This window comes from Solea solea, chromosome 10 (genome assembly GCF_958295425.1).
Source record: "Solea solea chromosome 10, fSolSol10.1, whole genome shotgun sequence".
Classification (NCBI taxonomy): domain Eukaryota; kingdom Metazoa; phylum Chordata; class Actinopteri; order Pleuronectiformes; family Soleidae; genus Solea; species Solea solea.
The window spans coordinates 500051-526773 of record NC_081143.1 but is presented as its reverse complement, the minus strand read 5'-3'; the positions used below and the strand labels follow the sequence as shown (position 1 = coordinate 526773).

At 41.2% G+C, this 26723-nt stretch overlaps 1 protein-coding gene across 1 annotated transcript in view; it reads left to right on the top strand.

Moving 5' to 3' along the window:
- Positions 1 to 26723, top strand: part of LOC131467385 (complement C3-like) — a 68332-nt gene that overhangs the window by 2400 nt on the left and 39209 nt on the right. The window contains exons 4-20 of the mRNA XM_058641251.1: positions 3861 to 3896; positions 4032 to 4061; positions 5066 to 5255; positions 5658 to 5823; positions 6034 to 6104; positions 6819 to 6910; positions 8152 to 8234; positions 8321 to 8408; positions 10704 to 10806; positions 12016 to 12130; positions 13800 to 13915; positions 14003 to 14146; positions 16992 to 17210; positions 21441 to 21641; positions 22807 to 22962; positions 23092 to 23221; positions 23533 to 23601. Of these exons, the coding sequence (XP_058497234.1) occupies positions 3861 to 3896; positions 4032 to 4061; positions 5066 to 5255; positions 5658 to 5823; positions 6034 to 6104; positions 6819 to 6910; positions 8152 to 8234; positions 8321 to 8408; positions 10704 to 10806; positions 12016 to 12130; positions 13800 to 13915; positions 14003 to 14146; positions 16992 to 17210; positions 21441 to 21641; positions 22807 to 22962; positions 23092 to 23221; positions 23533 to 23601 (2009 nt within the window). The remainder of the gene's footprint in view (positions 1 to 3860; positions 3897 to 4031; positions 4062 to 5065; positions 5256 to 5657; positions 5824 to 6033; positions 6105 to 6818; positions 6911 to 8151; positions 8235 to 8320; positions 8409 to 10703; positions 10807 to 12015; positions 12131 to 13799; positions 13916 to 14002; positions 14147 to 16991; positions 17211 to 21440; positions 21642 to 22806; positions 22963 to 23091; positions 23222 to 23532; positions 23602 to 26723) is intronic.

Sequence of the window (26723 nt, the reverse complement as noted above, 5' to 3'; positions counted from 1 at the left end):
AAAAACTATAAGAATAAGTAAGAATAAAACAAAGAATAAAAGTACAAAGTTACAAGAATACGAATAAAATAAGAATAAATTTACACAGTTAAAAATTTCCAGAATATACCTTTAAAGCTTGTACCTCCCCCTCCCCCCATATTACAATATATACAGATGAAATATAAGCTTATTTATCAAACAGAAGAGTTGTACAACTTAATGGCCACAGGCAGGAATGATTTCCTGTGGCGCTCTGTGGTGCAGCGTGGTAGGATGAGTCTCTTGCTGAATGTGCTTCTGTGGCTGGTCAGCACATCATGGAGAGGATGAAGAGAGTTGTCCAGTATGGACCTAATCCTTGACAACATCCTTCTCTCTGACACTGCTGTCAGGGAGTCAATCTCCTCTCCAACAACATGACTGGCTTTGCGGATGAGTTTGTCAAGTCTGTTGGCGTCCCGTACCTTCAGTCTGCTGCCCCAGCACGCCACAGCGTAGAGAATAGCACTGGCCACCACAGACTCGTAAAACATCCTCAGCATTGTCCGGCAGATGTTGAAGGACCTCAGCCGCCTCAGAAAATAGAGACGGCTTTGACCCTTCCTGTAGAGTGCGTCTGTGTTTTTAGTCCAGTCCAGTTTATTGTCTACGTACACTCCTAAGTACTTATAATCCTCCACTATGTCCACGTTAACCCCACGGATGGAGATAGGGGTCACTGGAGCCCTGGTCCTCCTCAGGTCCACCACCAGTTCTTTAGTTTTTGTCGCGTTGAGCTGCAGATGGTTCTGCTCACACCACGTGACAAAGTTGTCCACCACACCCCTGTACTCAGTCTCCTCACCCTTACTGATAAGTCCAACTACTGCAGAGTCGTCAGAAAACTTCTGAAGATGGCAGGTCTCTGTGCAGTGGCTGAAGTCTGTGGTGTACAGGGTGAAGAGGAAGGGAGAGAGGACAGTCCCCTGCGGTGCCCCAGTGTTGCTGATCAGTCTGTTTGATGTACAGTGCTGCAGGCGTACATACTGTGGTCTGCCAGTCAGGTAATCCACAATCCAGGACACAAGGGGGGGCTCCACCCGCATAGCTGTCAGTTTCTCACTCAGTAGAGCTGGCCTGATGGTGTTGAATGCACTGGAGAAGTCAAAAAACATGACTCTTACAGTGCTCGCCGGCTTGTCCAGGTGAGCGTAGACACGGTCTAGCAGGTAGATGATGGCATCCTCAACTCCTAGTCGGGGCTGGTAGGCGAACTGGAGGGGGTCTAGTAGTGGTCTCACCATGGGCCGGAGCTGATCCAGGATGAGTCTCTCCAGGGTCTTCATTATGTGTGACGTCAGTGCCACAGGTCTGTAGTCCTTCGATCCGCTGGGGCGTGGTATCTTGGGCACAGGAACGATGCATGACGTCTTCCACAGCACGGGGACCCTGTGAAGACTCAGACTCAGGCTGAAGATGTGGTGTAGCACTCCACATAGCTGGAGGGAACAGGCTTTCAGAACCCTGGGGCTCACACCATCAGGTCCTGCAGACTTGCCTGCATGGAGTCTCTTCAGCTGCCTCCTGATTTGGTCAGCAGTGATGTGGAGTGAGGAGGTGACGACCTGTGGGGGAGGGGTAGGGGTGTTATCTTGGAGAGTGTCGTTAATTTGGGAGCCAGGGGAGGAGGCGGTGTGCGGGGGGCCATCACTGGAGGAAGAGGGGCTGTAGGAGGGGGGAGGGAGAGAGAGTGGAGTGGGCGCTAACTGCAGGCATGCAGTAGAGGAGCCCATGGGAGGATGAGCCGGGGTCACAGAGTCAAATCTGTTAAAAAACAGATTCATCTCGTCTGCACAGTCCATGCTGCCCCCAACTCCTCTATTGCTGGTTGGTCTGAAGCCAGTGATGGTTCTCATTCCACTCCAGACCTCCCTCATGTTGTTCTGCTGGAGCTTCCACTCCAGCTTCCTCCTATACTTCTGTTTGGCCCCCTTGATCTTCACCTTCAGCTCTTTCTGGATTGTTCGCACCTCCTCCCTGTTGCCAGCTGTGAAAGCCCTCTTCTTCTCATTGAGGATGGTTTTGACTTCCTTTGTTACCCACGGCTTGTTATTTGGGTAACAAAGGACGGTCTCCGGTGGGACGATGGTGTTAACACAGAAGTTGATATAGTCCGTTACACACCCTGTGAGCCCATCAATGTCCTCTCCATGCGGCTCACAGAGCGTCTGCCAGTCTGTCACTTCAAAGCATCCCCGCAGTGTCTCATAGGCCTCATCAGACCATCTCCTCACAATCTTTGTGGTTACAGGCTGGCTCTTCACCACAGGCACATAACAGGGTTTAAGGTGAATCAGGTTGTGATCTGACCTGCCAAGTGGGGGGAGAGGAGAGGAGCTGTATGCCTCCTTAGCATTAGCATACAGCAAGTCAATGGTTCTCTCCTCTCTGGTGGGACAGCTCACATACTGTGTGAATGTGGGGAGTGTAGTGTCCATGGTGATGTGATTGAAGTCACCCGAGATAGCAATGAATGCACTTGGGTGCTGAGTCTGTAGCTGGGCTATGGCAGAGTGAATAGAGTCATTTGCCGATGTCGGGTTTGCAGAGGGGGGGACATAAACAGCCACCATGATTACCTGTGAAAACTCCCTGGGCAGATAATATGGTCGAAGTCCAACAGCACAAAGTTCTATGTTCGGGTCACAGATGATCTCCTTGATGGTGATGTGAGCGGGGTTGCACCATCGGTTGTTTACCAGCACAGCGACGCCCCCACCTTTGCGCTTGCCGCTCTAAGCGCAGTCTCTGTCGGCCCGTACGGTGTGGAAGCCCGCGATGGAGACGTTGTCATCAGGAATATCCTGGTGCAGCCATGTCTCTGTAAAACACATTATGCTGCATTCCCGATACTCCTTCTGACTCCGGGCTAGCGCTGTCAGCTCGTCCATCTTGTTGCCCAGGGACCTCACGTTCCCCATGATGAGAGAGGGGAGACACGTCTTAAATCTCCGCTTTTCTAACCTCCGCTGTCTCACCCCATCGTTTTTCTTCTGTTTCAATCCTCCTCTGCGTCCCCGATGCGTTTTTCTCCGTAGTTCCGCTGGAACCTCTGCCAGTCTGTCCGCTAGACCAGCCGGCCTCAGGTCAGTCAGCTGTTCTCTGGAGTAAACAATCCGATCGGCTTGGACTCGTTGTGCTGCGATGCCGGTTTGTAGCAGTATCACAGCGAGCAAAAAGGCAATCATATTGACAACCAGCATATTTAAATAGAGTGGTTTTAAATAAAATTAAATAGTTTAAAAGTAAAGAAGTTTAACAAGAGAAAGAACGAATAAAATAAGAAAGAATAGGAAAGTTACACGGAGCGACTGCAACAGGCTGCACGCGTGTTGACGCATGCGCACTAAAGGAAGGATAACAGAGGACAAGAAGGCAGCAGATGATCTGCTGTAGCGCCCCCTAAAGAGAGAATAAGATGCAACAATAGTTCAGTGGTTCAGACAGACAGACAGACAGACAGACAGAAGATGATCTGCTTTTAAACTAACTGTTGTTGGCATTTCATTTAAGTCCAATGTGTAACATGTTGGATGGTTTATAAGCAGTAAAAATATGTTTGTATGTGTGGATGTAGAAGCTTGCTTTACATTGGCCACCATGAAATTTAGTAGATATGACTGTTATCATATACAGCTCAGCTGGTCTGAGAGCAGTCTTCAGGGACCCCTTACATGCAGGTCTGAGAGCAGTCTTCAGGGACCCCTGGTAAACATTAGAGTTAGTCACGATGGAGTGAATGTTATTAAGTGAGGCTGAGTTCATGCTCTGGTCCGTGTCTCTGCTGTGGTTTATTGTTGTATGTGACGCTGTGACTGTGTTTCTGAATCTGCCCTCAGATTCTCACCTTTCGACGACTTCTTAAAACGGCAAGAGTAAGTGTCCAGTCCCAGAAAATATGAAGGACCTTTAAAACTACATGTTCAGATGAAATGTACTGCATTAATGAAATATGACTGGATTGTTTTTGCCCGTGCTGTGACTGAAGTGTGTTTCCTGTTACCCTACAGGGATCCAAAAGAACTCAGCACTAAACCAAGGTACACTCGTTACCATGGAGATACGACACCCACTCACAGTTTCCTTCTTCTGATTCTAATTTCAATTCTTTTCATTTCTCTCAAACTCTCTGACTCTTTGAGAACCTACTCACCATCAGTGAGCCCTTTGCCCTTTATTGTACTAATGACCAGACTCTTTTACTGAGGGGACCCAAGAAAAACTGATTTTCAGAACAGAACCAACAAGGAAGCGTCTCTGTTTCCTGCAAGTCCTGATGATCATCGTCTGTATGTAAAAAAGAAGAAATCCAAGGAGGACAGAAGTAGTAATTAGCCACCAACTCAAAAAGAAGTGGTGGAATATGATGATGTCCTTGTTTGTAAATGATGTTGACATTTAAAGGATCAGAGGTGATAAAACACATGTACGTCAACATTAACTCGTATCATCCAGAACGAGTGATAGGGGAATTTCCATTTGCAAAAACTGTTAAATCAGGAAGTTCCTTTTGCTGCATCCATGTTGATATTAAGTCTATTAATGAAATGGTGAGTACATAAACAGGCATATCCAGAGCAAAATAATCATTTCAATAACAGAAATAGCATCATGTAGTGTCGTCAGTATACTTCATACAACCAAAAAACCTGTTCTGGTCGTATGAATAAATCTGGTTTGATTTATTTTCTTTCTTTTTTTAGAAGGAATATCAACTATTATTAAACTCAAGAACACAGCCAACAAAACCTTTAATCCAAAATCTATACAACACATGCTCCGTCCTCTATCTGCTCTGAAGAAACCTCAGGCAGGTCCAGCCCATATTAAACATGGCGCTCCACCAGTGATGAGATCGACACATCAGGTCTAAAATGGTTTGCATTTGTTACTGACCTTGTCAGGACCAGGACTCATGAGACCAAAACCTGGTTCTTATGAGACAGAACCTAATCTTTGAGGAACTGGTTAAGTTTAAATTGTAGTTAGGAATGAATTGGTTAGTGATAACTTTGTCAGTGTATGTGATGTTTCTGTCCCACAGGTTCACCCTCCTGGCTCCAGACCTGCTGAGAACAGACAGCCAGGAGAACATCTACCTGCAGACTGAGGGTTTGTCCAGTGCTGTCACGGTCTCTATCTCAGTCTGGGACTTCTCGCAGACCACCACACTTCTTCAGGACTCAGTCACACTCAACCAGCAGAATGGCTTCCATGCTCTCAAGCCCATACAGGTACATGTGCAGGGTCAAAGGTCGAGTTTAAAGAAACACAGGCATATTTTGAGGAAAGAAAGAGTTATTTCAGGGTAGATCAGGGTTTTTGTGCACCATGTGGAGACTCCTCCTCACTGGAAACATGGCTGCCAGCAGGTTCACAAAGGAAGAAGGCTCACCTAATACAGTTTATACTAGTTTTAGACAGTTAGACAGCCTGTGAGCCTCCATGCACCACAGCACACAGGAGGTGTTCATCCTCTGCCTTCTCCAGCCGTCAGTTCCACTGTGTTCTTCTGTAACTCTGGTGTTTTCAGCAGTAGATCAGCAGCTCATGTGTCTCTATGGACTCTGGTGTGGGAGAGTGAGTGCTGGTTAATGAAATGCATATTAAGGTCATGTGAAATACTTTCCTCTCAGCTTCCTTCTGGTCGCCTGAATCGTGAGGAGCAGAAAAACAAGTTCGTGCATCTGAAGGTGAACTTTGGCGGCCTGCACTCTGAGGACAGGTTACTGATGGTGTCCTTTCACACCGGATACATCTTCATTCAGACAGACAAACCCATCTATAACCCTGGAGATGTGGGTGAGAAGACACTTGTTTTGTGTTTTGTATCGAGGGAAGAGGACACATGGAACACTGCTCATGCTCAGAGTCTCATGCTCATGTTAATGTTCATGTCTGCAGACGGTTACATCAACTTCAGTGTGATAAACTGTCACGTTTTATTTAACGGATTCGTGAGAATATTTATAACTTTTCTTGTTTTTCATTGTTTTGTTTCATTTTCTCCAGTTCGCTTCAGAGCCTTCGTGTCCTCTCGTTCCTTTCAGGCCTTCGAGAGCTCCATCACGATTGATATTCAGGTAAACAACTAAACCACTGATGAGAAGATATTTCTTATAAAAAGTTCTAAGAAAGTATACTTGATATTTATTATGGAGGTGGGGCAGTGGGTTGTGGTCATCCATCCATCCATCTTCTACCACTTTATCCTCCACATGAGGGTCGTGGGGGAGCTGTGACATCTCAGCTGACAGGGTGATGGGCGGGGTCACACTATGGACAGTTCACCAGTCCATCACAGACACACACACACACACACACACACACAGACACAGACACAGACACACAACCATTCATTCTCACACTCGTGGTCAATTTAGTGCAGGGGTCACCAACCTTTTTGAGAGCGAGAGCTACCTGAAGGGTAGAGAATAATATGCTATGAGAGCTACCATATTAACATTTTATGCAATTTACCATTTCAATGATGAATATTATGCATTCAATTGCATACACATTCATTCCTGTGCTTACTAAACAACATCAAGGACATTTTACTCAGTGAAGTGAAATGAGGCCGCGGCGGGCACCTTGTTGGCTGCTCATTGGTGAGCACTGATTTAGAGTGACCAACCTAATCCCCATATTGGATGTTTTTGGACTGTGGGAGCAAACCCACGCACACACGTGTTCCAAGCAGGTCTTGAACCCTGGTCTTCTTGCTAACCGTTAAAGTGTTGTTGATATTAAAGTGTAATATCCTGTTGATTTGTGGGTTTGATCTTGTTTTTCAGAATCCAGACGGTGTGGTGGTTAAACAGCTGCTCAGGACTCAGGCCACTAACGGTATCTTTTCAGACACATTTGCCCTCTCAGACATTGTCAAGTAAGTTTCATTGGTTTACTCATTTTTTAACTCTTGCCAGTGCAAACACACTTTCTTTTGAGTGAGGGACATTTAAAGGACCAGTGTTTACTGGCACATATAAAAAATCTTATACATATAAGTACTGAATATACTGTACCACCCACAGTATATTCAGTACTTATATGTATAAGATTTTTTATATTAAATCAATAATAAATTTAATGTATAAGATTGAACAAACGTGAGGGAAGTAGTGACGGTCGCTCCAAACAGCAGTGACTGTCGAGAGTGAGCGCAGGGAGGAGGAGTCCTGCAGGACCAGGAAACATGTCGGCTGCATGCTGCAGGAGACAGCAGGAGCGAAAGGAGGAGGAGTCAAGGCGGAGCATGACATCTGTGGCAAGGGCCTTGCTTGTCATGTTTGTACCGCAGCTCACTCTGGAGTGTGTGTTGAGCATTCTGAAGTTTTTTCTGAAGTGGAAGGTCATGATGCAAACAAAGATGAAATACATTTTTTCTGTCATGTGAAGGCCACCGTAGTTCCCTGAAGCATATAGAAGAGGGAGGGGTTTTCTGTCGTCTCTAGTCTAGTCTGTCACTAATGGTGCATTTTCTCGCCTCGCCACGGTTTAAGTAGCGTTTCCACTAGCATAGTAACCTGGTACCAGGTACTATTTTTAGTACCTGCACCGGCGAGGTTCCAAGCGTGCTAACAGTAGGTACTATGTGATGACTGGCCAGAGTCCCGTCGCAGGAAGAGACGTCCCACTCACAAATCAAGCTGAACAGCGCCGAATTGTAGATCAGTTAAAACTACTTAACAATCCTAAAAACGTGGGTTAATCTCCAACAACTACAGAAGTCTGTCAGTGTGTGTGTATAAAAAAGTCACCGCAGTTTCACTCAGCCATGCAGTGATGACTCCGCCCACGTTAAGTAGGTACTTTATTGTAGTGGAGATGCGACCTAATCGTGCCGTGTCATAATTCTCACACACTGGGCATTCTCTCTTTTTTCACCACTACATTATTATTAAAGTAAAACCACAATGATTCAAGCAAAATGTGGAGGAAGGTTTTTTTTCCATGTTTTTTGAAATCCTGAAGGAGCTGAAATGACACACATGTTTATTTTATGCTTCCATTGGCTCCTGGGTTTAGTTTACACACACACACACACTTGTTGTTAATGTAGCAATGATAAATGAGTGTTTCCTTTGTTTTACAAATGTTTCCTGTCATGTGACCGTGGTGTGGCAGTGAAGGAACATGGACAGTCATCGCAAAGTTCGACCACTGGCAGCAGAACACATTCACTTCCCAGTTTGAGGTGAAGAAATATGGTAAGTGGCCTTTTTACATCTGTCTCCTCCATTTTGAAATGAAATCTTTGATTCCTGCTTTATTTTCATGGCCTGTTGTGTTTCAGTGCTTCCTGCTTTCAATGTCACCTTGACTCCCAGGAAGTCCCACCTTGACCTGTCCGACAGTGAGCTGGTGGTTGAGATCTCGGCCAGGTTGGTCCCACATGTTTATGGTCAATTGTGTTCAGAATAAAAAGGTCAAAAAAATAAATTAAAAACGTATTAATATGCTGGATGTTGAGGCGTAGACCTGGAGCTGGATATTTTAGCAGACCGGTGCCTGTCGTGGCCTTCTTTGTAGCCAGAGTTGCTAATGTTGCTAATGCTAAAGTGATTGTGTGTCTGCAGTTGCTCGGTCCAACAGAAGCACTGGCCAATAAGAAAACAACATAGTTTAAATTCACGTGTGACAATTGTTTCAGCACAAGCAAAGCAAAGGATGCACAATGCAGTTTGTGAATATGTGAGTAGAACCGTGTAGATGTTTGTGCAGTGTTGCATACACAGACATTTTTTTATGATGATATTTAGAATTGCAGCGTAAATTCAACCACCGAAAAATTTTGTCCGAAAATGGCCAAAAAAGGCATTTTCGATTTTTTTAAAAAACAGCACGACCAAAACAGGATGTTGTGATGACGCAGACGCAGATGAGGGGCACGCACCCTCGTTGTCTGATATGTTTGATGAGATCCTCCTAAATATTTTCATAGATTTTTAATTGATTTATTCTTTGAAGCATGAATATTAATCTATACAATTGCAATGCCTTGACTGTAGTGAGGTAAGTACACACAGTCCCAGCCATAACAACAAAACAGTGGTACAGAATTGGCATCATCATTTCTTTCAGTGTTTCAGTTTGGGTTTTTGGCCAACAATCCCTAATGTCATCATAATCTCACTGTAGTGAGTAATCAGTGGTGATTTTAGCCACTCTGCTGGGTGCGGGTGAAGACCTGTTTTAACACCAGAGTCTCACACATTTCAGTAAGTTCACACGCTCACACATGACATGTATCATGCTGATGAATGAGTTATCAGTTAATCGATGATGTGAAGGCAAATTGCTCTGTAATTCGTTCATACAGCTGAACCTATCAGCCAATCAGAAAATAGTATTTCTTGTTGCTGGGTAAATACACTGGTTGCAAAAGGGACGTGCTGCACTCTGATTGGCACAGCTCCACCAGTTTACTCTGCTTGCCTCTCACGTCGACTCTCTCGCTTCCACACAGCTGGAGTAACGAGACATGAACCTGACCACAACAACAACAAACACAAAAACACAACAACGAACACAGCAAACACAACGACAACAAACACAACAAACACAACATCAACAAACACAACAACACAACAAAAACAACAAACACAACAACAAACACAACAACGAATACAACAAACACAACAACAACAAACACAGCAAACACAACGTCAACAAACACAACAGCAACAACGAACACAACAAACACAACAACAACAAACACAACAATGAATACAACAAACACAACAACAAACTCAACAAACACAACGTCAACAAACACAACAACAACAATAAACACAACAACGAACACAACAACAACAATGAACACAACAAACACAACGTCAACAAACACAACAAAAACAACAACAAACACAACAACGAACACGACAACAACAAACACAACGTCAACAAACACAACTTCAACAAACACAACAAACACAACGTCAACAAACACAACAAAAACAACAACAAACACAACAACGAACACGACAACAACAAACACAACGTCAACAAACACAACTTCAACAAACACAACAAAAACAACAACAAGCACAACATCAACAAATACAGCAAACACAACAACAACAAACACAACAACAACAAACACAGCAAACACAACAAACACAACAACAACAAACAACAACAAACACAACAAACACAGCAGTGTTTCTCACGACCGAATAAAGCAAGGATTCTTTCTGTGATGTCATTAAGTGAAATACACTGGATGTTTTATTCTGAAAAGTTAACCAGATGTTTTATTTTCGTACTTCCTTCCAGACGTGGATGTGTATCAGAGACGCAACGCAACCATTCCAAAACCAGTGTATTTAGGTTTCCACGGCAGAAAAAGGAATTTGTCCTTTATTAGATGAACATTATTTATATATTATAAATACTATAGCTAACCCACCGAGCCCCTGAAAATAGTTGCTTTTGAAGTTTCAAAAGAAATCTCATCAAGTTTTGAGTCCCAGGCAGAGAGGTCAGAGGTCAGTGAACTCATCTCAGCCTTCTGTTTAACTCAATTTGTGCATCTCATGCTAACCTACACACAATCTACCTCTTAGTAAGATGAAGCAGTCATCTGTTCTCAGAGGGTATATTGGAATGGTTGGCTTTGCCTGATCAGAGTATACAGCATGTGTAGGCTAAAGCTTTTCAATGGAACTGTGTTTCAGATACCTGTATGGTGAGCCAGTCCAGGGAAAGGCTTTTGTGGTGTTTGGAGTGATGATCAACAGAGACATGATACGGTTACCTTCTGTGAAACAGGTGCTAGATGTAAGTCGCTGTTTTATTTCACATTTCACCAGCTGTTCTCACACATGAGGAATCTTAAGTCTTTAATTATTCTAAAAAAGGCCTAAACAGTCGCGGCCCCCCACAGACAAGCTGTTGTTGTTTTTCAAATGGCTTTTACATTACCCAGTCCCAGCACAACACTACTGGTTTGGTATAGTTTTCCATTACTATAGTATCTCCTCAATGTGGGCGGAGTCATCTTAGCACGACTACATGAAAGTGCAGAGGCTTTGAGGACTTCCGGTATGAAGCTGAAGCAAGCAGCCGCATAAATTATAGTACACAAACTGGAAAGATGCTTGTGTAACAAGAAAGAGGAAAAAAAATTAACAACAAAAGGAAAACTACAACAAAACCAGAAGAAAAACCAAAATTCACCGGCAAGGAGAACACGAGGCTATGGAAGCTATTCAAGCTAACATTATCACCGAAATAAAAGCACTCCGTTCAGATGTTAAAAAAGAAATGAACCAGAAGTTAAACACAAATAACGGACAGAGTGGAGGAGACAGAACGCTAACATCAAAGAGGAATTTTCCCATACATGGAAGTTAAAGAGAATAATAATGCACATGGAGGCAGAGTCTTGCAGGAATCATGGAATTACTTAGAGATCCAAGGGAGAGGACATACAGGACCTTCCACACTGATGCCACCCTCAGCATACAGTGCTGCCACCGGTCTCTCGGTCCCAAACCACTGCCAGGATCCAATCCAAGATCTATAATCATCTATTTCTTGGAATATAAAATTAAAGAGCTGGTGCTTCGATCTGCTTGGAAAAAGAAAGAGATTTACCAGGATGGGGGAATAGTGTTTTTTGAAAAAGACTACCCGACCAAAGTAATTATGAAAAGAAAGGCTTCGTTTCCAGACACTTTACCCTGCCAAACTCAACACTGGACCAGTCAGAATAACAATGTAACAGAGATGACCGATGAGTTGGAGAATGAAATTGCTTGAAATGGCTGTAGGTGGAAACTGCATCCGCACAAATGTGTTGTTAACAGCTTCATAGTTTTATGAAGGTGTAAAATGATTGGTAGATCCTCAAGGTTGTGAATCGGTATCTGACAAAAAAGTGATATCGACCCATCCCATGTAAATATCAGCTGACTTCTGACCATCTGCAACAGTTGCACAATATTCTTTTCACTCTGTCAAATGTGTCTTCTTCTTTCCCTTTAGTTGGATGGAGGAGTCGTCACACTCAGCATGAATGAGATTAAAGCAGTTTACCCTGACTTGAGGTCTTTGGTTGGCAGCTCTGTGTATGTCAAAGCCTCTGTGCTCACCAAGTCAGGTACGCAAACCAGAATCATCACCATCATCCATTCCTTTTTTTATCATCTCTTATCGTTCTCGTGTTTCCAGGATGCTGCTGGTCACTGTTTCACTGTGTTCTACAGTTTAGTTTGTTCTGTTTACTCAGTCCAGCAAAAGCAAACAGTGTTGCAATCAGGCTGCAGATCGATGATATTCTCTGTGCAGTTCCAGGGTTATGAAATGTAGCCTGTGGTCAGCGTGTGTCTCAACATGACCTTTAACCCTTTGCAAACTGAGGTCATTTGGAAAAGTAGAGCATGGTGCTGCTGTAAGTCACCTGGATTTGAATTTGTTGTAGTGTTCATGTCGTGAACTTTTTTAGCATTTAATAACCAACAGTTCAGGAAGTTCCTCGTCTTGGACGTGAAGCTCTGTCCAATAATCTGTTGATTCTTTTCTCAATGAATGGATTTGTTGTTTGGTCCATAAAATAGCAGAAGACGATCAGTGTTTCCCAAACTTTAAAATGATGATGTTCTCAAATGTCTTGTTATGTCCCTGAACCAGAAATATTCAATTTGAAAGATATCTTTGTAACAGAACAAACATCAGAGGGCTAGTTTTATTATAAAATGTGGTTTTAAAATCCTGTTCATTATCAAAATATGGACTTTGATTATCAGTCATAATCACAATCTATCACAAGCTACAGGATTAGAAATACCATGGAAAAGTACTACTCTACTTACTATAGGGGTAATTATTTGGGGAAAATATCAAAATTGGTGATTGATTTTTTTTAAATCACCCGTAGTTCAATATTCACTCCTAAACATTAAAGGACCAGTGTGTAAGATTTAAGGTGCATATTGAAAACAAATGAATCCCAGTACAAAATGGCATTAAATGAATAATAACATCATTGTAACAATGTCATATTTCATATTGTCAGTAGATTTCTCCTAAATGACACAAACTGGGCTTTTAAATTCTATACTCTGATGCAAGTTTGAGAAATGCATGTTTGTATAACATGTTTTTAGGATGCACAAAACAAAGACAAAGACAGAACAATAGAATTGCAGCCTTTGTGATTTGCTAATTATTAATTATATGAAAATGAATTCCTTATGTGTAAAAGCCATGACATGTTTTACTACAAATCTTTACTCGATTTACTCTATGAGCCAGAACTGTTCTGAAATACGCTCGGAAGTAAAGTGTTGTCTACAACCATGAAAAAATCTGTCCAAAAATCTAAATCAACGTCAAAATATTAGAGGAAACCTTTGATTACTACTTCACCCCAAGGAGTGGGAGTGAAGTATAGTTTCTGGTGGCTCTGTATGTGTGTGTGTGTGTGTGTGTGTGCGCGCGGGTATTACTAATGTTGTGGGGACCTAAAACTGTTTACACAGTCATATTATGGTCACAGTCACTTGTCTTCCTTGTGGGGACAAAAATTAAGTCCCCACAACGTAAATGACTACATTTTTAAATTTAGGGTAAGGTTAGGGTTAGGATTAGGATTAGGCCAGTAGTAATTGTGGTTAAGGTTAGAGTAAGTCTCCAGGAAATGAATGTAAGTCAATGCAATGTCCCCTCAAGTCATGAATGTCCAACATGGGTGTGCGTGTGTGCGTGCGTGAATCTGCCATCTCTGATTGCCTTTTTTGAAGTTGTATTTTGGTTTTTCTCTTCTGTAGGCAGTGACCTAGTGGAGGCTGAAAAGACAGGAATTAAAATTGTGGAGTCTCCGTATGTCATCTCCTTCAAAGGAACAACAAAGTACTTTAAGCCAGGCCTGCCCTTTGACCTCACAGTGAGAATATACTCAGCATTTCAAATCACTTGCTGAGAATGAATAAAAACAAATCACACAGAAAAATGTACCCCTCACTCTATCCAGATCCAGGTGAGCCAGCATGACGGGTCCCCGGCCCGTAATGTGCCGGTCAAGCTGAATTTACTGGACACACCGCTGATTGTCTCTTCCGGCACCACCAGAGCCACGGTCAACATGCCCCAAGATCTACGCTCTCAAACTATCATTGTTAGTATGACAGTGCATCCATCCATCCATCCATCAGTTAACCATCAATACATCCATCTACCCGTCCATCCATGAATACAATTAGTCAGTTAACTATTACTAATTGACTAATTACTAATGACTAGTTAGTCAATTAGACTGTATATATGTATATACAGGATGGATGCATCCTTCCATCCATCCATCCATCCATCCATCCATGTATATAAGTAATCAGTTAACCATCAATACATCCATGCATATAATTAGTCAGTTAACCATCAATACATCCGTGTATATAATTAGTCAGCTAACCATCAATACATCCGTGTATATAATTAGTCAGTTAACCATCAATACATCCATGTATACAATTAGTCAGTTAACCATACATTCATCTATCCATCATCCAAGTATACAATAACATTACATTACATGTCATTTAGCAGACGCTTTTATCCAAAGCGACTGCAATACAATTAGTCAGTTAACCATACATTCATCCATCCATATATACAATTAGTCAGTTAACCATACATTCATCCATCCATATATACAATTAGTCAGTTAATCATCCATCCATGTATACAATTAGTCAGTTAACCATACATTCATCCATCCATATACAATTACTCAGTTAACCATACATTCATCCATCCATGTATACAATTAGTCAGTTAACCATCCACCCATGTATATAATTAGTCAGTTAACCATACATTCATCTATCCATCATCCAAGTATACAATTACATTACATTACATGTCATTTAGCAGACGCTTTTATCCAAAGCGACTGCAATACAATTAGTCAGTTAACCATCCATATATACAATTAGTCAGTTAAAGGCGACAAACGAGCCAATCAAAATATCTCCTCACTGACGCTCTCGTCAGCCGCGCTGTTTCAGACCAAAACCACACCCCCAGAACGTGGACTGTGTTGTGATCGGCCAGCCAACGAGAGCTTTCCCACTGTCCTGTGATTGGCCAGGTACCTGTAAGTGACGTAATAGATAGGCCAGCTCTCAGATTCACAGCTCCACCTCTGGCACGGTGGATGCTCTGCATCTCAGCAGCTACAACGAGAGTAGTTCTTCTTCTTCTGCGGTTGAATGTACACAACCAGATGTGCCCGGACTAGTGCCCGCACCAGGAGGCGCTGCGGTGGTGAGAGGAGTGGTGAGGATTTCTGATGACGACATCAAACTACGGAAGTGCCGATCCGCTTCGCAGAGCCCAGGAAAACAATACAACACTATTTTCTCAGCAGTGGCTGAACTGTTGTTCTGAAACTTTAGGGTTTCATAAACGAGGTAATGACGCAGATACACACAAACACAAACGCAGCGTTAATTGGAGCTTCAGGTCTATGTGGCCTTTGACCATACATTCATCCATCCATATATACAATTAGTCAGTTAACCATCCATGTATACAATTAGTCAGTTAACCATCAATGTATACAATTAGTCAGTTAACCATCCATGTATACAATTAGTCAGTTAACCATCCATGTATACAATTAGTCAGTTAACCATCCATGTATACAATTAGTCAGTTAACCATCAATGTATACAATTAGTCAGTTAACCATCCATGTATACAATTAGTCAGTTAACCATCAATGTATACAATTAGTCAGTTAACCATCCATTTATACAATTAGTCAGTTAACCATACATTCATCCATCCATTTATACAATTAGTCAGTTAACCATACATTCATCCATCCATATATACAATTAGTCAGTTAACCATCCATCCATGTATACAATTAGTCAGTAAACCATACATTCATCCATCCATGTAAACAATTAGTCAGTTAACCATCCATGTATACAATTAGTCAGTTAACCATCAATGTATACAATTAGTCAGTTAACCATCCATTTATACAATTAGTCAGTTAACCATACATTCATCCATCCATTTATACAATTAGTCAGTTAACCATACATTCATCCATCCATATATACAATTAGTCAGTTAACCATCCATCCATGTATACAATTAGTCAGTAAACCATACATTCATCCATCCATGTATACAATTAGTCAGTTAACCATCCATCCATGTATACAATTCATCAGTTAACCATACATTCATCCATCCATATATACAATTAGTCAGTTAACCATCCATCCATGTATACAATTCATCAGTTAACCATACATTCATCCATCCATGTATACAATTAGTCAGTTAACATCCATCCATACATACAATTAGTCAGTTAACCATCCATCCATACATATACACAATTAGTCCGTTAACATCCATCCATACAAGTCAGTTAACCATCCAAACATGTATATAATTAGTCAGTTAACCATCCACCTATATATACAACTAGTCAGTTAACATCCATCCATCCATGTATACAATTAGTCAGTTAACATCCATCCGTCCATGTATACAATTAGTCAGTTAACATCCATCCATCCATGTATACAATTAGTCAGTTAACATCCATCCATCCATGTATACAATTAGTCAGTTAACATCCATCCATCCATGTATACAATTAGTCAGTTAACATCCATCCATCCATGTATACAATTAGTCAGTTAACATCCATCTATCCATGTATATATTAGTCAATTAACATCCATCCATCCATGTATACAATTAGTCAGTTAACATCCATCCATCCATCCATGATAGACATTGAATAAATTATTGAAATTCCATTGACACTGACCTACAGTGACTCAGAAGGGGGAGCAGAAGAACCTCTAACCAGAAGCTTGGTTGTATTATATACAGTAGATGTAATATATGAATATGTATGAAATGGTTGACAAGATGGTAAAAGTGCTATTAATTGTAAATACACAATTTTTTTGTTTGATTCTGTTTTTCAGGCTGAGACTACACAGGCTGGTCTGAGACCAGATCAACAGGCCAAAACCCAGATCACTATTCTTCCATACATGTCCTTTAACCCGCGCCAGCAAAATTACCTGTACATCTCCACAGGGACTGACACAGTGTCTGTAGGAGACAGACTGTCTCTGAAGCTGACTGTGGTCACTGCTGAGCAGACAGGCAAAAGCTTCACCACACAACACATCACCTACCTGGTGAGACAATGGCTTTTATTTACAATACACAGAGGCAAAGTCAAGTCATATGTTTAAAGAAGAAAATGAGTATTCAAGGCATAATTCAATATTTTACAGTCTTTTTTACAAAGTCTCTGTGTCCCCTGTGTTGAGAACCCTTACACATGGGTGCCCACTCTCAGTAAACACATGGCTGCCAACAGGGACACATGGAAAAACTTAGTGGATAAAATCTACATGAGCTTAAGTCTATGCATGGTTGATGCTTTATGATGCTGTTAGCCTCTTCTCACTGAAAATTGAGGTGTGTTTTGCTTTGTAAAACTGCCAGTAACACTTTTCAATAAGGATACATTAAATAACAACTTTATGTTGTATTATTTTATTTAACCGATAAAAACATGATGTACTTGAATAATGTGTGAATGACACATCTTTGACTGTGATGCTAATAATTTATTCATCATCATTCAGCTCATTCAGTAACGGACTGAACCATCTGCACCAACACAGAGACACTTAAATGTATTTTATTTTATTTGATATTAGAAATGTGTATTTATCTTTGATCCTTCTAACTCTTAAGTATATTACCTTTCTTGTTTTTAATTTTTATGAAATTTATATTCATATTGCATTTTATTTTTCTCTGGGAACCCTCTGGGGCCTCTTCATAGAATACTTGGGGTCCCTGGACCTGTTATTGATAAATGTTGTTCAAACTACTACAATAATTTATCAGGACTCTCAAGTTTTGAAGTCAGTCCAGAGTGAGATTTTGTCGGGAAGGGCAGGGGTAGGTGAGGGGTGTCGGTGGCGGGGGGTTATGATTGTGTGTTGTAGGCGTTGGTGGCAGATTTTGAGGCCTTGAGGACGGGGGTAGGGGGCTGACATCTTTAAAACAGACAAATGTAACGATTAATGTATGCATGGCCAGGATATAAAATCTAAAAATTTGAAATTACAACTAAAAGTAGCCTCCTGACTAAAATGGACTATGCAATGATGAAACGGTATTTACTGCAACTGCAAACTGTTATTTCAAAGAGAAAAGAAACAACAAAAACAGATGATGGCTATATGACTACACTAGTGTAAGGACAAGAAATGATAACAGAATAAGCCACACCCCTTCCTGTATATTTTTCAAGTTATTTACAATTTTACATTACATTACATTTAATGTCATTTAGCAGACGCTTTTATCCAAAGCCACTTACAATAAGGTCATTTCAACATTTGGGTACAAACAAGAGCTAGAAGTAAGTAATGCTTCAAGTCAGTTAAACTATAAAGTGCTAGTCATAATTGCAATGTACAAGTAAGTGCATTTTAGTGTCGTTACAGGAAACGTGACTCTCTTTTGGGCGGCCAGGCACAGGTCTTGGGATGCAGTTTCGAGTTCTGTTACTCTCAGTACTGGCCCCCACTTTGCTGGAATAGGTGCTCTCCCTATATGAGCTAACCACTTCTTCACATCCCTTCGGGCATAACCGACTACTCCACAGGACCCACTTGGTCTATGAGTGCGGCTCCCCACAGTGTCTCATTTTCCTTGGTCTCAACAGAGGTCGATTTTGTCTCATATCCATATCATAACTGAGAGCCTTGCTAACTCCATCTGTGGCTACTGGGCCTTCAGAGTTTAACAACTTCTTTGCTCGAGCTCTGGTGAGGACTGCTGTAAAGGCTTTTCTCTGGAGTTTGCGCACTGCCTCTCTAGCATCGGCTGCCACTTCTGCAGCAGATTTCATGGGCCAATCTTCGACTGGACTAGACAGGAACTAGGAAGCTTTCATCTAGTTATACAGGTGAGCACCCCCTCGTGACTAGATCAGCAATGTTGACTTCACCTGGGACCCACCACCAATCAGTTACAGGCCCAGCCTTCTGGATCTCTCCGACTCTGTTCGTGAAGAATGTCTGTAATCCGTAGCTCTCTCTCTGGATGGCTACCAGCACTGCCTGGCTGTCGATGAAGTGAAACCACTTCTCCACGTACATGTACCTCTTGAAATCGCCCTCTCCACTGCTAGGATCTTGTCTATCTGCTTCTGCTCTTGATTAGTGAGCTCCTGCTCCAATGAGCTGCGGCTCGTCTTCAGTTCCTGGATCTGAGCCTCCAAACCTGTCTGATGGGTGTGGTTAGCAGCCAACTCCTCTTGTGCTAAGTTCAGCTTTTCTTCTGATGCCTCAAGATCTTGACGCAGAACAGAAACTTCTGACTCTTTCCCGTAGAAGTCAGACTGAAGCTTAGTGAGATTTTCTTGACTTTGCACCAAGGTCTTCTGTAGGTCTTTTCAGAGCTCAGCTCCTTGCTGAGTTCACTGTCCTCCTCTGCCTTCTTGACACTGACTTCCTGTACATCCTGTCACTTGTCCCTTCAGTTTCTTCTGCTCCACTTTTAAGGACCCCGTTGGATCCGCTTGCGCCTGGATACCCAATCAGCCTTCCAGCACCAATAGTCCCTCCCGTTCCCGGAGAACTTAGGCCAACTTATTGGTGTGATCTTTCGCTGAGATCTATCCTCCCCCGTAGTGTATGCACCAGAGTTGCTAGTGGGCACAGTGCTCCCTTGTCCCATGCTGAAGTCGACGGGAGTAGTGCGAAGTCTTGGTGTACTAGTGACGGTTGGTGGTCAGGTGAAACTGACATAAGGTCCATGGTCAGGTCATCAAGGCTGCAGAGGAGGGCTGGTAACACATCCAGTACCCTGCCTGTTAACAGGCAGAGGGACTACAGCCAAGTTGGTGTGAACAGGTGGGGTGGTACTAGCAAGGGTTACTGGTTTGGTATGCCCATTTCCCTGACGGCATGACTACTCATGCATGAGTCGCTCCTTATTCTTTTTTAACGTTAAAAAGAGTGTCCATTTGTTTTTCCCGTTGTACCCAAATGTTGAAATGCACTTTTTGTAAGTTGCTTTGGATAAAAGTGTCTGCTAAATGACATGTAATGTAATGTAATGTGTAAATCTTTGAGGCTAAAGTTCTCCCTAAAGCTGTTTGAGGAGTGCCTACATTCAAATGGCCACATCTTTTTCAGATTTCCATGTGTTAGACATTGATGAAAAGCTTAGAAATCACACTTTCAGAATCTGTGAATAACTAAAAATGTTTTTTCCATGGCTGGTCACATTTATATACAGATTTGTCTGCCTCCAAGTCGTCCAGCATTCTCCAAAAAACATCCAGTTAGACCAAGCCTTTAAGTTTTAAATCTTTTTGGAGTTCATACCAGGCAAAGGGAGCCTTTTTCCCCAATTCAGTTGTGATCCTTGAGGGCATGTAGACTCTGGGATGAGGAATGCATGTACAGAACATCTCCATAGTCCAAGACCAACATAAAAGTGGCAGCAGCCAGCCTCTTTTTAGATTGAAAACAAAGGCAGGATTTAATCCTGAAATAAAAACCCAGTTTCAGTTTCAACCTTTTTGCCAGCTGATTGATATGAGGAGTAAAACTCAAGACCCACCTTCCCCTGGGACTATAAATTATCCTGCACAGTCTCATCTCCGTCACCAAGTAGCTTGCTCCCTACTCAGGGTGTCGCTATCAAGGCTTGTTTCTGTGATTTAGCTTGCTAACTAGCCACAGAGTTGGAATCTGATGGGTTCGACTATGAGAGCAGAGCCGGACATTAGTGAGAGGACCAAATGGATGAAGTGTATATGAGCATGGAGAAAACCCCGGCTAACTTTACCGTGAATAACGTACCACTCCGTGTGCTTTCTAACGACAAGTTGTCTCTAGCTGCCTCGGGGGTTTTGCAGAGGAGGACGCTGAAGCTGACGGAGAGGATGGACCTTGCACCTAAGGCCAACACGGCGACCAGCAAACCTGCACTCCCCAGCTGACAGTGTAGATTCTCCCAGCTTGAGATGATATACGCATCTTGGACTGTTTTTAAAAGGGGTTTTATTAAGACGTCTTATTGTTTGGATGCAACTGCACATGACGTCATCGGTGCTTTCAGCAGTGACCGTGATGTCAGTGACTCCTTAATCAGTTTAGATTCCCTGTACTGATTTGTTATACCTTGTTTCCCTCCCTCAGGGAACATTGTTTATATTCATAACCTTCAGATTTTTGTTTTACTGTGTTGTTTGTCTTTGCTGCCAGCCATGTGTTCAGAAAGTGTCCGTGTGTGAAGCTGCTTCCCACATGTGCCTACCTCATTCAAACACACTTTAAACAATGGAACTATAAAGTAAATCAATCATTTCTTCCAAAAACTCCTTTTCTTAGGTGCTGAACAAAGGTAAAATTATAATTGCTGAGCGTGTTGATGTGACTGGTCAGTTGTTAACCAGCATCGGACTGACAATCACTCCGGAGATGATGCCATCCTTTCGTTTTGTGGCTTTCTACACCATCCCCTGGGTGAGGCGTGAAGAGGTGGTGTCAGACTCTATCTGGGTGGATGTGGCAGACTCCTGTGTTGGAGGGGTGAGTTTGTAAAAGTTGCTCAGTGGCTGGATAAGTCAGAATCAGAATCAGAAAAAGCTTTATTGCCAAGTACGATTTTACACATACAAGGAATTTGTTCTGGTGTTGTTGGTGCATAACAAACATTCTCTAAATATAAACTATTAAAATTAAAAGATTTCAAGTATAACAATATACGTATATATACACAGTATGTTTTTTTTAAAAGAAGTTGTGCAGTGATAGTAAGTCTCTGCATCCCTAGCAATAGTTGTGCTTCATACTGCTGTTGATATAGACGAGAGACTTGGTGAGTAAATTGAAGGTACTTACTTCTTACACAGCCCAGGGCCTTTAATAATGTACTGAGTTATGGTCAGCTGCAGCTGAAGAGGTATCTGGAGGAAGCTGACGTTGCAGGATGTAGACTCTCTTTAGTCTCTCACTGCTTCTGTCTCTCTTTCTGTGTGCTTCTTTCACTTTGCCTGCTCAGTTGTCATGTAAAACTTGTCACTTTGTGTGTAGCATAGAAATATAGCCACAGATGTGAAAAAAACACTGCTGTACTGAGGCCTTATCCACACAGAAATGTGACTTTCCCTAAAAAATCTTTTTCTTTGCTATTTTAAAAAAAGTTGTTGCAGGAAAATCTTATTTCAGGTCATTTCTTTGTCCTCCCAAAACATCCCGAACAACTCTAAATGTTGTAGGCACAGTTTATTTTATGTGAGAAGAGTTCACAACCTCGTAATGATGAACATAAAGCTGTGTTACTGACACCTGGGACAGCAGCAGTAGATATTTTAATTTTTAACTAAAGTTAAAATATCTTCTGGGCTAATAGGGTTAGGAGCTAAATTGTTCCTAACCTTATGTAATTGGTGTTTTTTTCCCTCTTTTTTGTGTCTGATGTGAAAATGGTCTTACAGTGTATGTAGGAAGACAAACAGACAGGTAGACCAGCTTTGTGATATCATGGTTAAAAGTACGACTAGTGTTTTTAGCAAATGTAGTAAAATCGTTTGTTCGTTGTACTAAATCTTCCCTAAAATAAAAATGAAACAATGCTTCATTTCTAGTTTTATTTTAGAATGTTTACTAAAGTATATTTTCTTCATTTGCACTGGTTACACTCTCTCACGTATTCTGTGTGTCAATGTTTTTTTTATTTTGTTCGGTGTGGTAGCTGACAGTTGGGCCAGTGGACGGAATACGCCGAGACTACACACCTGGGAAGAGCTTCAATTTTCAGGTCAGAGGTGACCCTGGTGCAAACGTCAGCCTGGTGGCCGTGGACAACGCTGTCTATCTGCTCAACAAGGAACGGCTCACACAGAGGAAGGTGCGCGCTTGCTCAAAACTCATGATCATCTTAGCTTTTCAATGTTTAACGTCAACAATAATAAAATAAAGCAATTAATAATTGCTTGAATTACCTTTAAAAACATTTTTTTTATCAAACCTGCTGCAGATATGGAGTGTGGTTGAGCGTGGAGATATTGGCTGCACCCATGGGGGAGGCAGAGACGCCACAGCAGTGTTCAAAGATGCCGGACTTCTTGTTTCCTCCAGCGCTGGGTTCAAAACCCAAACCAGACAAGGTAACCTTCTATAGAGGAGCAAAAGTACCAAACACTGGTGTAAACATGTTTACATCTCTACACTTATTACTAGTACGACTAATAATAATAATACAGTTCATTAAATAGGACCTTTTAAAACCGTTGGAAAGTGCTGAACAGGACACATGAAAACAAAATACAAAACAGCCTGCGTCTGATTTACACCGCACCACACTTGCTGATCATTATCATATGCCAATATTTCTATACTGATTATGGATCGCTGTCAATCATAATTCGAATGTCTGTGTATGAAAATGCCTGATCGTCCTTCCCTCTCCTCTCCTTAGACTTGCAGTGTCCAGGCAGTGCCAGGAGAAGGCGCTCTGCTGACCTGGTGCAGCGTAAAGCGCAGCTGGGTGAGTGTCCTCAGTGTCCTCAGTCTGGACATCAGCGTCTGTAACATGATATCATGTTTGTGATACTTGTTACTGAGCTTGTCATGTGAATCGTGTTCATCTTGTTTTATCTCTTTTCTTCTATTTTACGCTTCAACTTTAGAGCTTTGTGAGGCATTTTTATACTTTTCACCAACTATATAAACACACCTGAACAAAAAGACACGGTGGCCGAGAAGTGCCAATCACAACAAGAGAAACCACAACGACATTAAGAGAAATCACAATGACATTAAGAGAAATCACAACGACATTAAGAGAAATCACAACAACAACAAGAGAAACCACAACAACATTAAGAGAAACCACAACAACATTAAGATAAATCACAACAACATTAAGAGAAATCACAACAACATTAAGAGAAATCACAATGACATTAAGAGAAATCACAACAACATTAATTAAGAAAAACCACAATGACAACATTAAGAGAAACCAAAACAACATTAAGAGAAATCACAACAACAACAAGAGAAACCACAACAACATTAAGAGAAATCACAACAACAACAAGAGAAACCACAACAACATTAAGAGAAATCACAACAACATTAAGAGAAACCACAACAACCTTCTTGTCGGAAGTTCACATGAATGTATTATAACAATTGGATAGAGCTCCGCCCCCTCTGCCTTGAAGACAATATTGTCATGGTGGCCACTTGTGGTACTGCAACAAAAAATACTCATGCGGACCAAAAATAAATATTCCCATTGAGCACAATAGTGAAAGAGACGCGTGTAAAAGTGTCCACAGGACACCTGGAGACATGGACACAGACATGTATAGATCTTTATATTCTATATTTTTAATTCATGGAGTTTCATAATTGTAAAACCTTCCTAAAGGCCATAAAAAGCCCAGAAACATCTTATTTCCCAGAGTGACGTCACAGAAATGGCTACTGTCAGGGAACCGTACGATGTGAAAACTTTCTGAGAAATGTGAATAAATGAAGGCAATGATGGGTTACTTTTACATTTTATTTAAATTATTTCGACAAAACAGGTTTTAGTTATTTATTCTTCACTCATTAGCATTTATTTTCAACCTTATTATCAATGTGTTAATCAGCTGCTGTGTGGATTGATTGAGGAGAGGAGACTGATGTGCTCACTTTACCACTGATGTCTTATGGTCTCTATCTGTTCATAAAGTTACTGATGAATGTGATGAACACATGAATTAGAGTGAAAGAATCTGGAGTTATAAATCTACTTTTAACAAGTTATTGTTCCTAATAATATGATCATGAGTGATGGGAAGTACCGGCTTGTTCGTCCTGTCTCTTCCAGTAGAAGTTAATGTTGTTGTGATTTCTCTTAATTCTCGGCCATTGTAAAAAGTACTGAAACATTTTTTTAAATTGGATTGAATTTGTGACGGTCAGGCCAGGGTTAGTGGTGGTCGTTCTTACCTGAACCAGGTGTTTTTTGTGCCTAAAGTCTTCTGGTTACAAAACAAAGTCCCAGTTTATGAAACCGGAAATTCACAGAAATCACATGTGTTGTACTAATCTATTTTCTCTAAACAGGAACATCATTTAAAAGACTGACATCATGATTTATAAAAGAAGAGCTGAAACTAGCGACTGAGACCATTCAATCCTTAGATAACTTGTTGACTGACGTTGTAAATGAAGTACCTGCAGGCGGTTAAATAGGCCTTCCAGCCAGACTGTGGTTGTCACCTTTATTTCCTCATTCACACCAAAACACCATCATGCGGTTTCAACACAATCATGCCTGTAGACATGTAGTTACAATAAGTCATGTGAGTTTACACATATCTGTGTAGAACAGTCCTTATCTATATGATCCCATTAACTGGGATGTAAACAGTCGACAGACAGGTGAGCATATAGAGCATAATTATATGAACCCATTATATAATATTTGAAGTGTTGTTTTGGAATTTCTTCATCGAGATGTATTCTTTATAATCACATAATCCAAATTTAAAGATGACATCGAATGCTCGTTTCGCACATATATGTTAGTTATGGAGGTCTACTTACATATATTAACTTGTTTTCATGGTCACGTATATGTTAGTTATGGAGGTCTACTTACATATATTAACTTGTTTTCACGGTCACGTATATGTTAGTTATGGAGGTCTACTTACATATATTAACTTGTTTTCACGGTCACGTATATGTTAGTCATGGAGGTCTACTTACATATATTAACTTGTTTTCACGGTCACGTATATGTTAGTCATGGAGGTCTACTTACATATATTAACTTGTTTTCATGGTCACGTATATGTTAGTCATGGAGGTCTACTTACATATATTAACTTGTTTTCATGGTCACGTATATGTTAGTCATGGAGGTCTACTTACATATATTAACTTGTCTTCATGGTCACGTATATGTGAGTTATGGAGGTCTACTTACATATATTAACTTGTTTTCATGGTCACGTATATGTTAGTCATGGAGGTCTACTTACATATATTAACTTGTCTTCATGGTCACGTATATGTTAGTCATGGAGGTCTACTTACATATATTAACTTGTTTTCATGGTCACGTATATGTTAGTCATGGAGGTCTACTTACATTTATTAACTTGTTTTCATGGTCACGTATATGTTAGTTATGGAGGTCTACTTACATATATTAACTTGTTTTCATGGTCACGTATATGTTAGTTATGGAGGTCTACTTACATATATTAACTTGTTTTCATGGTCACGTATATGTGAGTTATGGAGGTCTACTTACATATATTAACTTGTTTTCATGGTCACGTATATGTGAGTTATGGAGGTCTACTTACATATATTAACTTGTTTTCATGGTCACGTATATGTTAGTTATGGAGGTCTACTTACATATATTAACTTGTCTTCATGGTCACGTATATGTTAGTTATGGAGGTCTACTAACATATATTAACTTGTCTTCATGGTCACGTATATGTTAGTTATGGAGGTCTACTTACATATATTAACTTGTCTTCATGGTCACGTATATGTGATTTATGGAGGTCTACTTACATATATTAACTTGTCTTCATGGTCACGTATATGTTAGTTATGGAGGTCTACTTACATTTATTAACTTGTCTT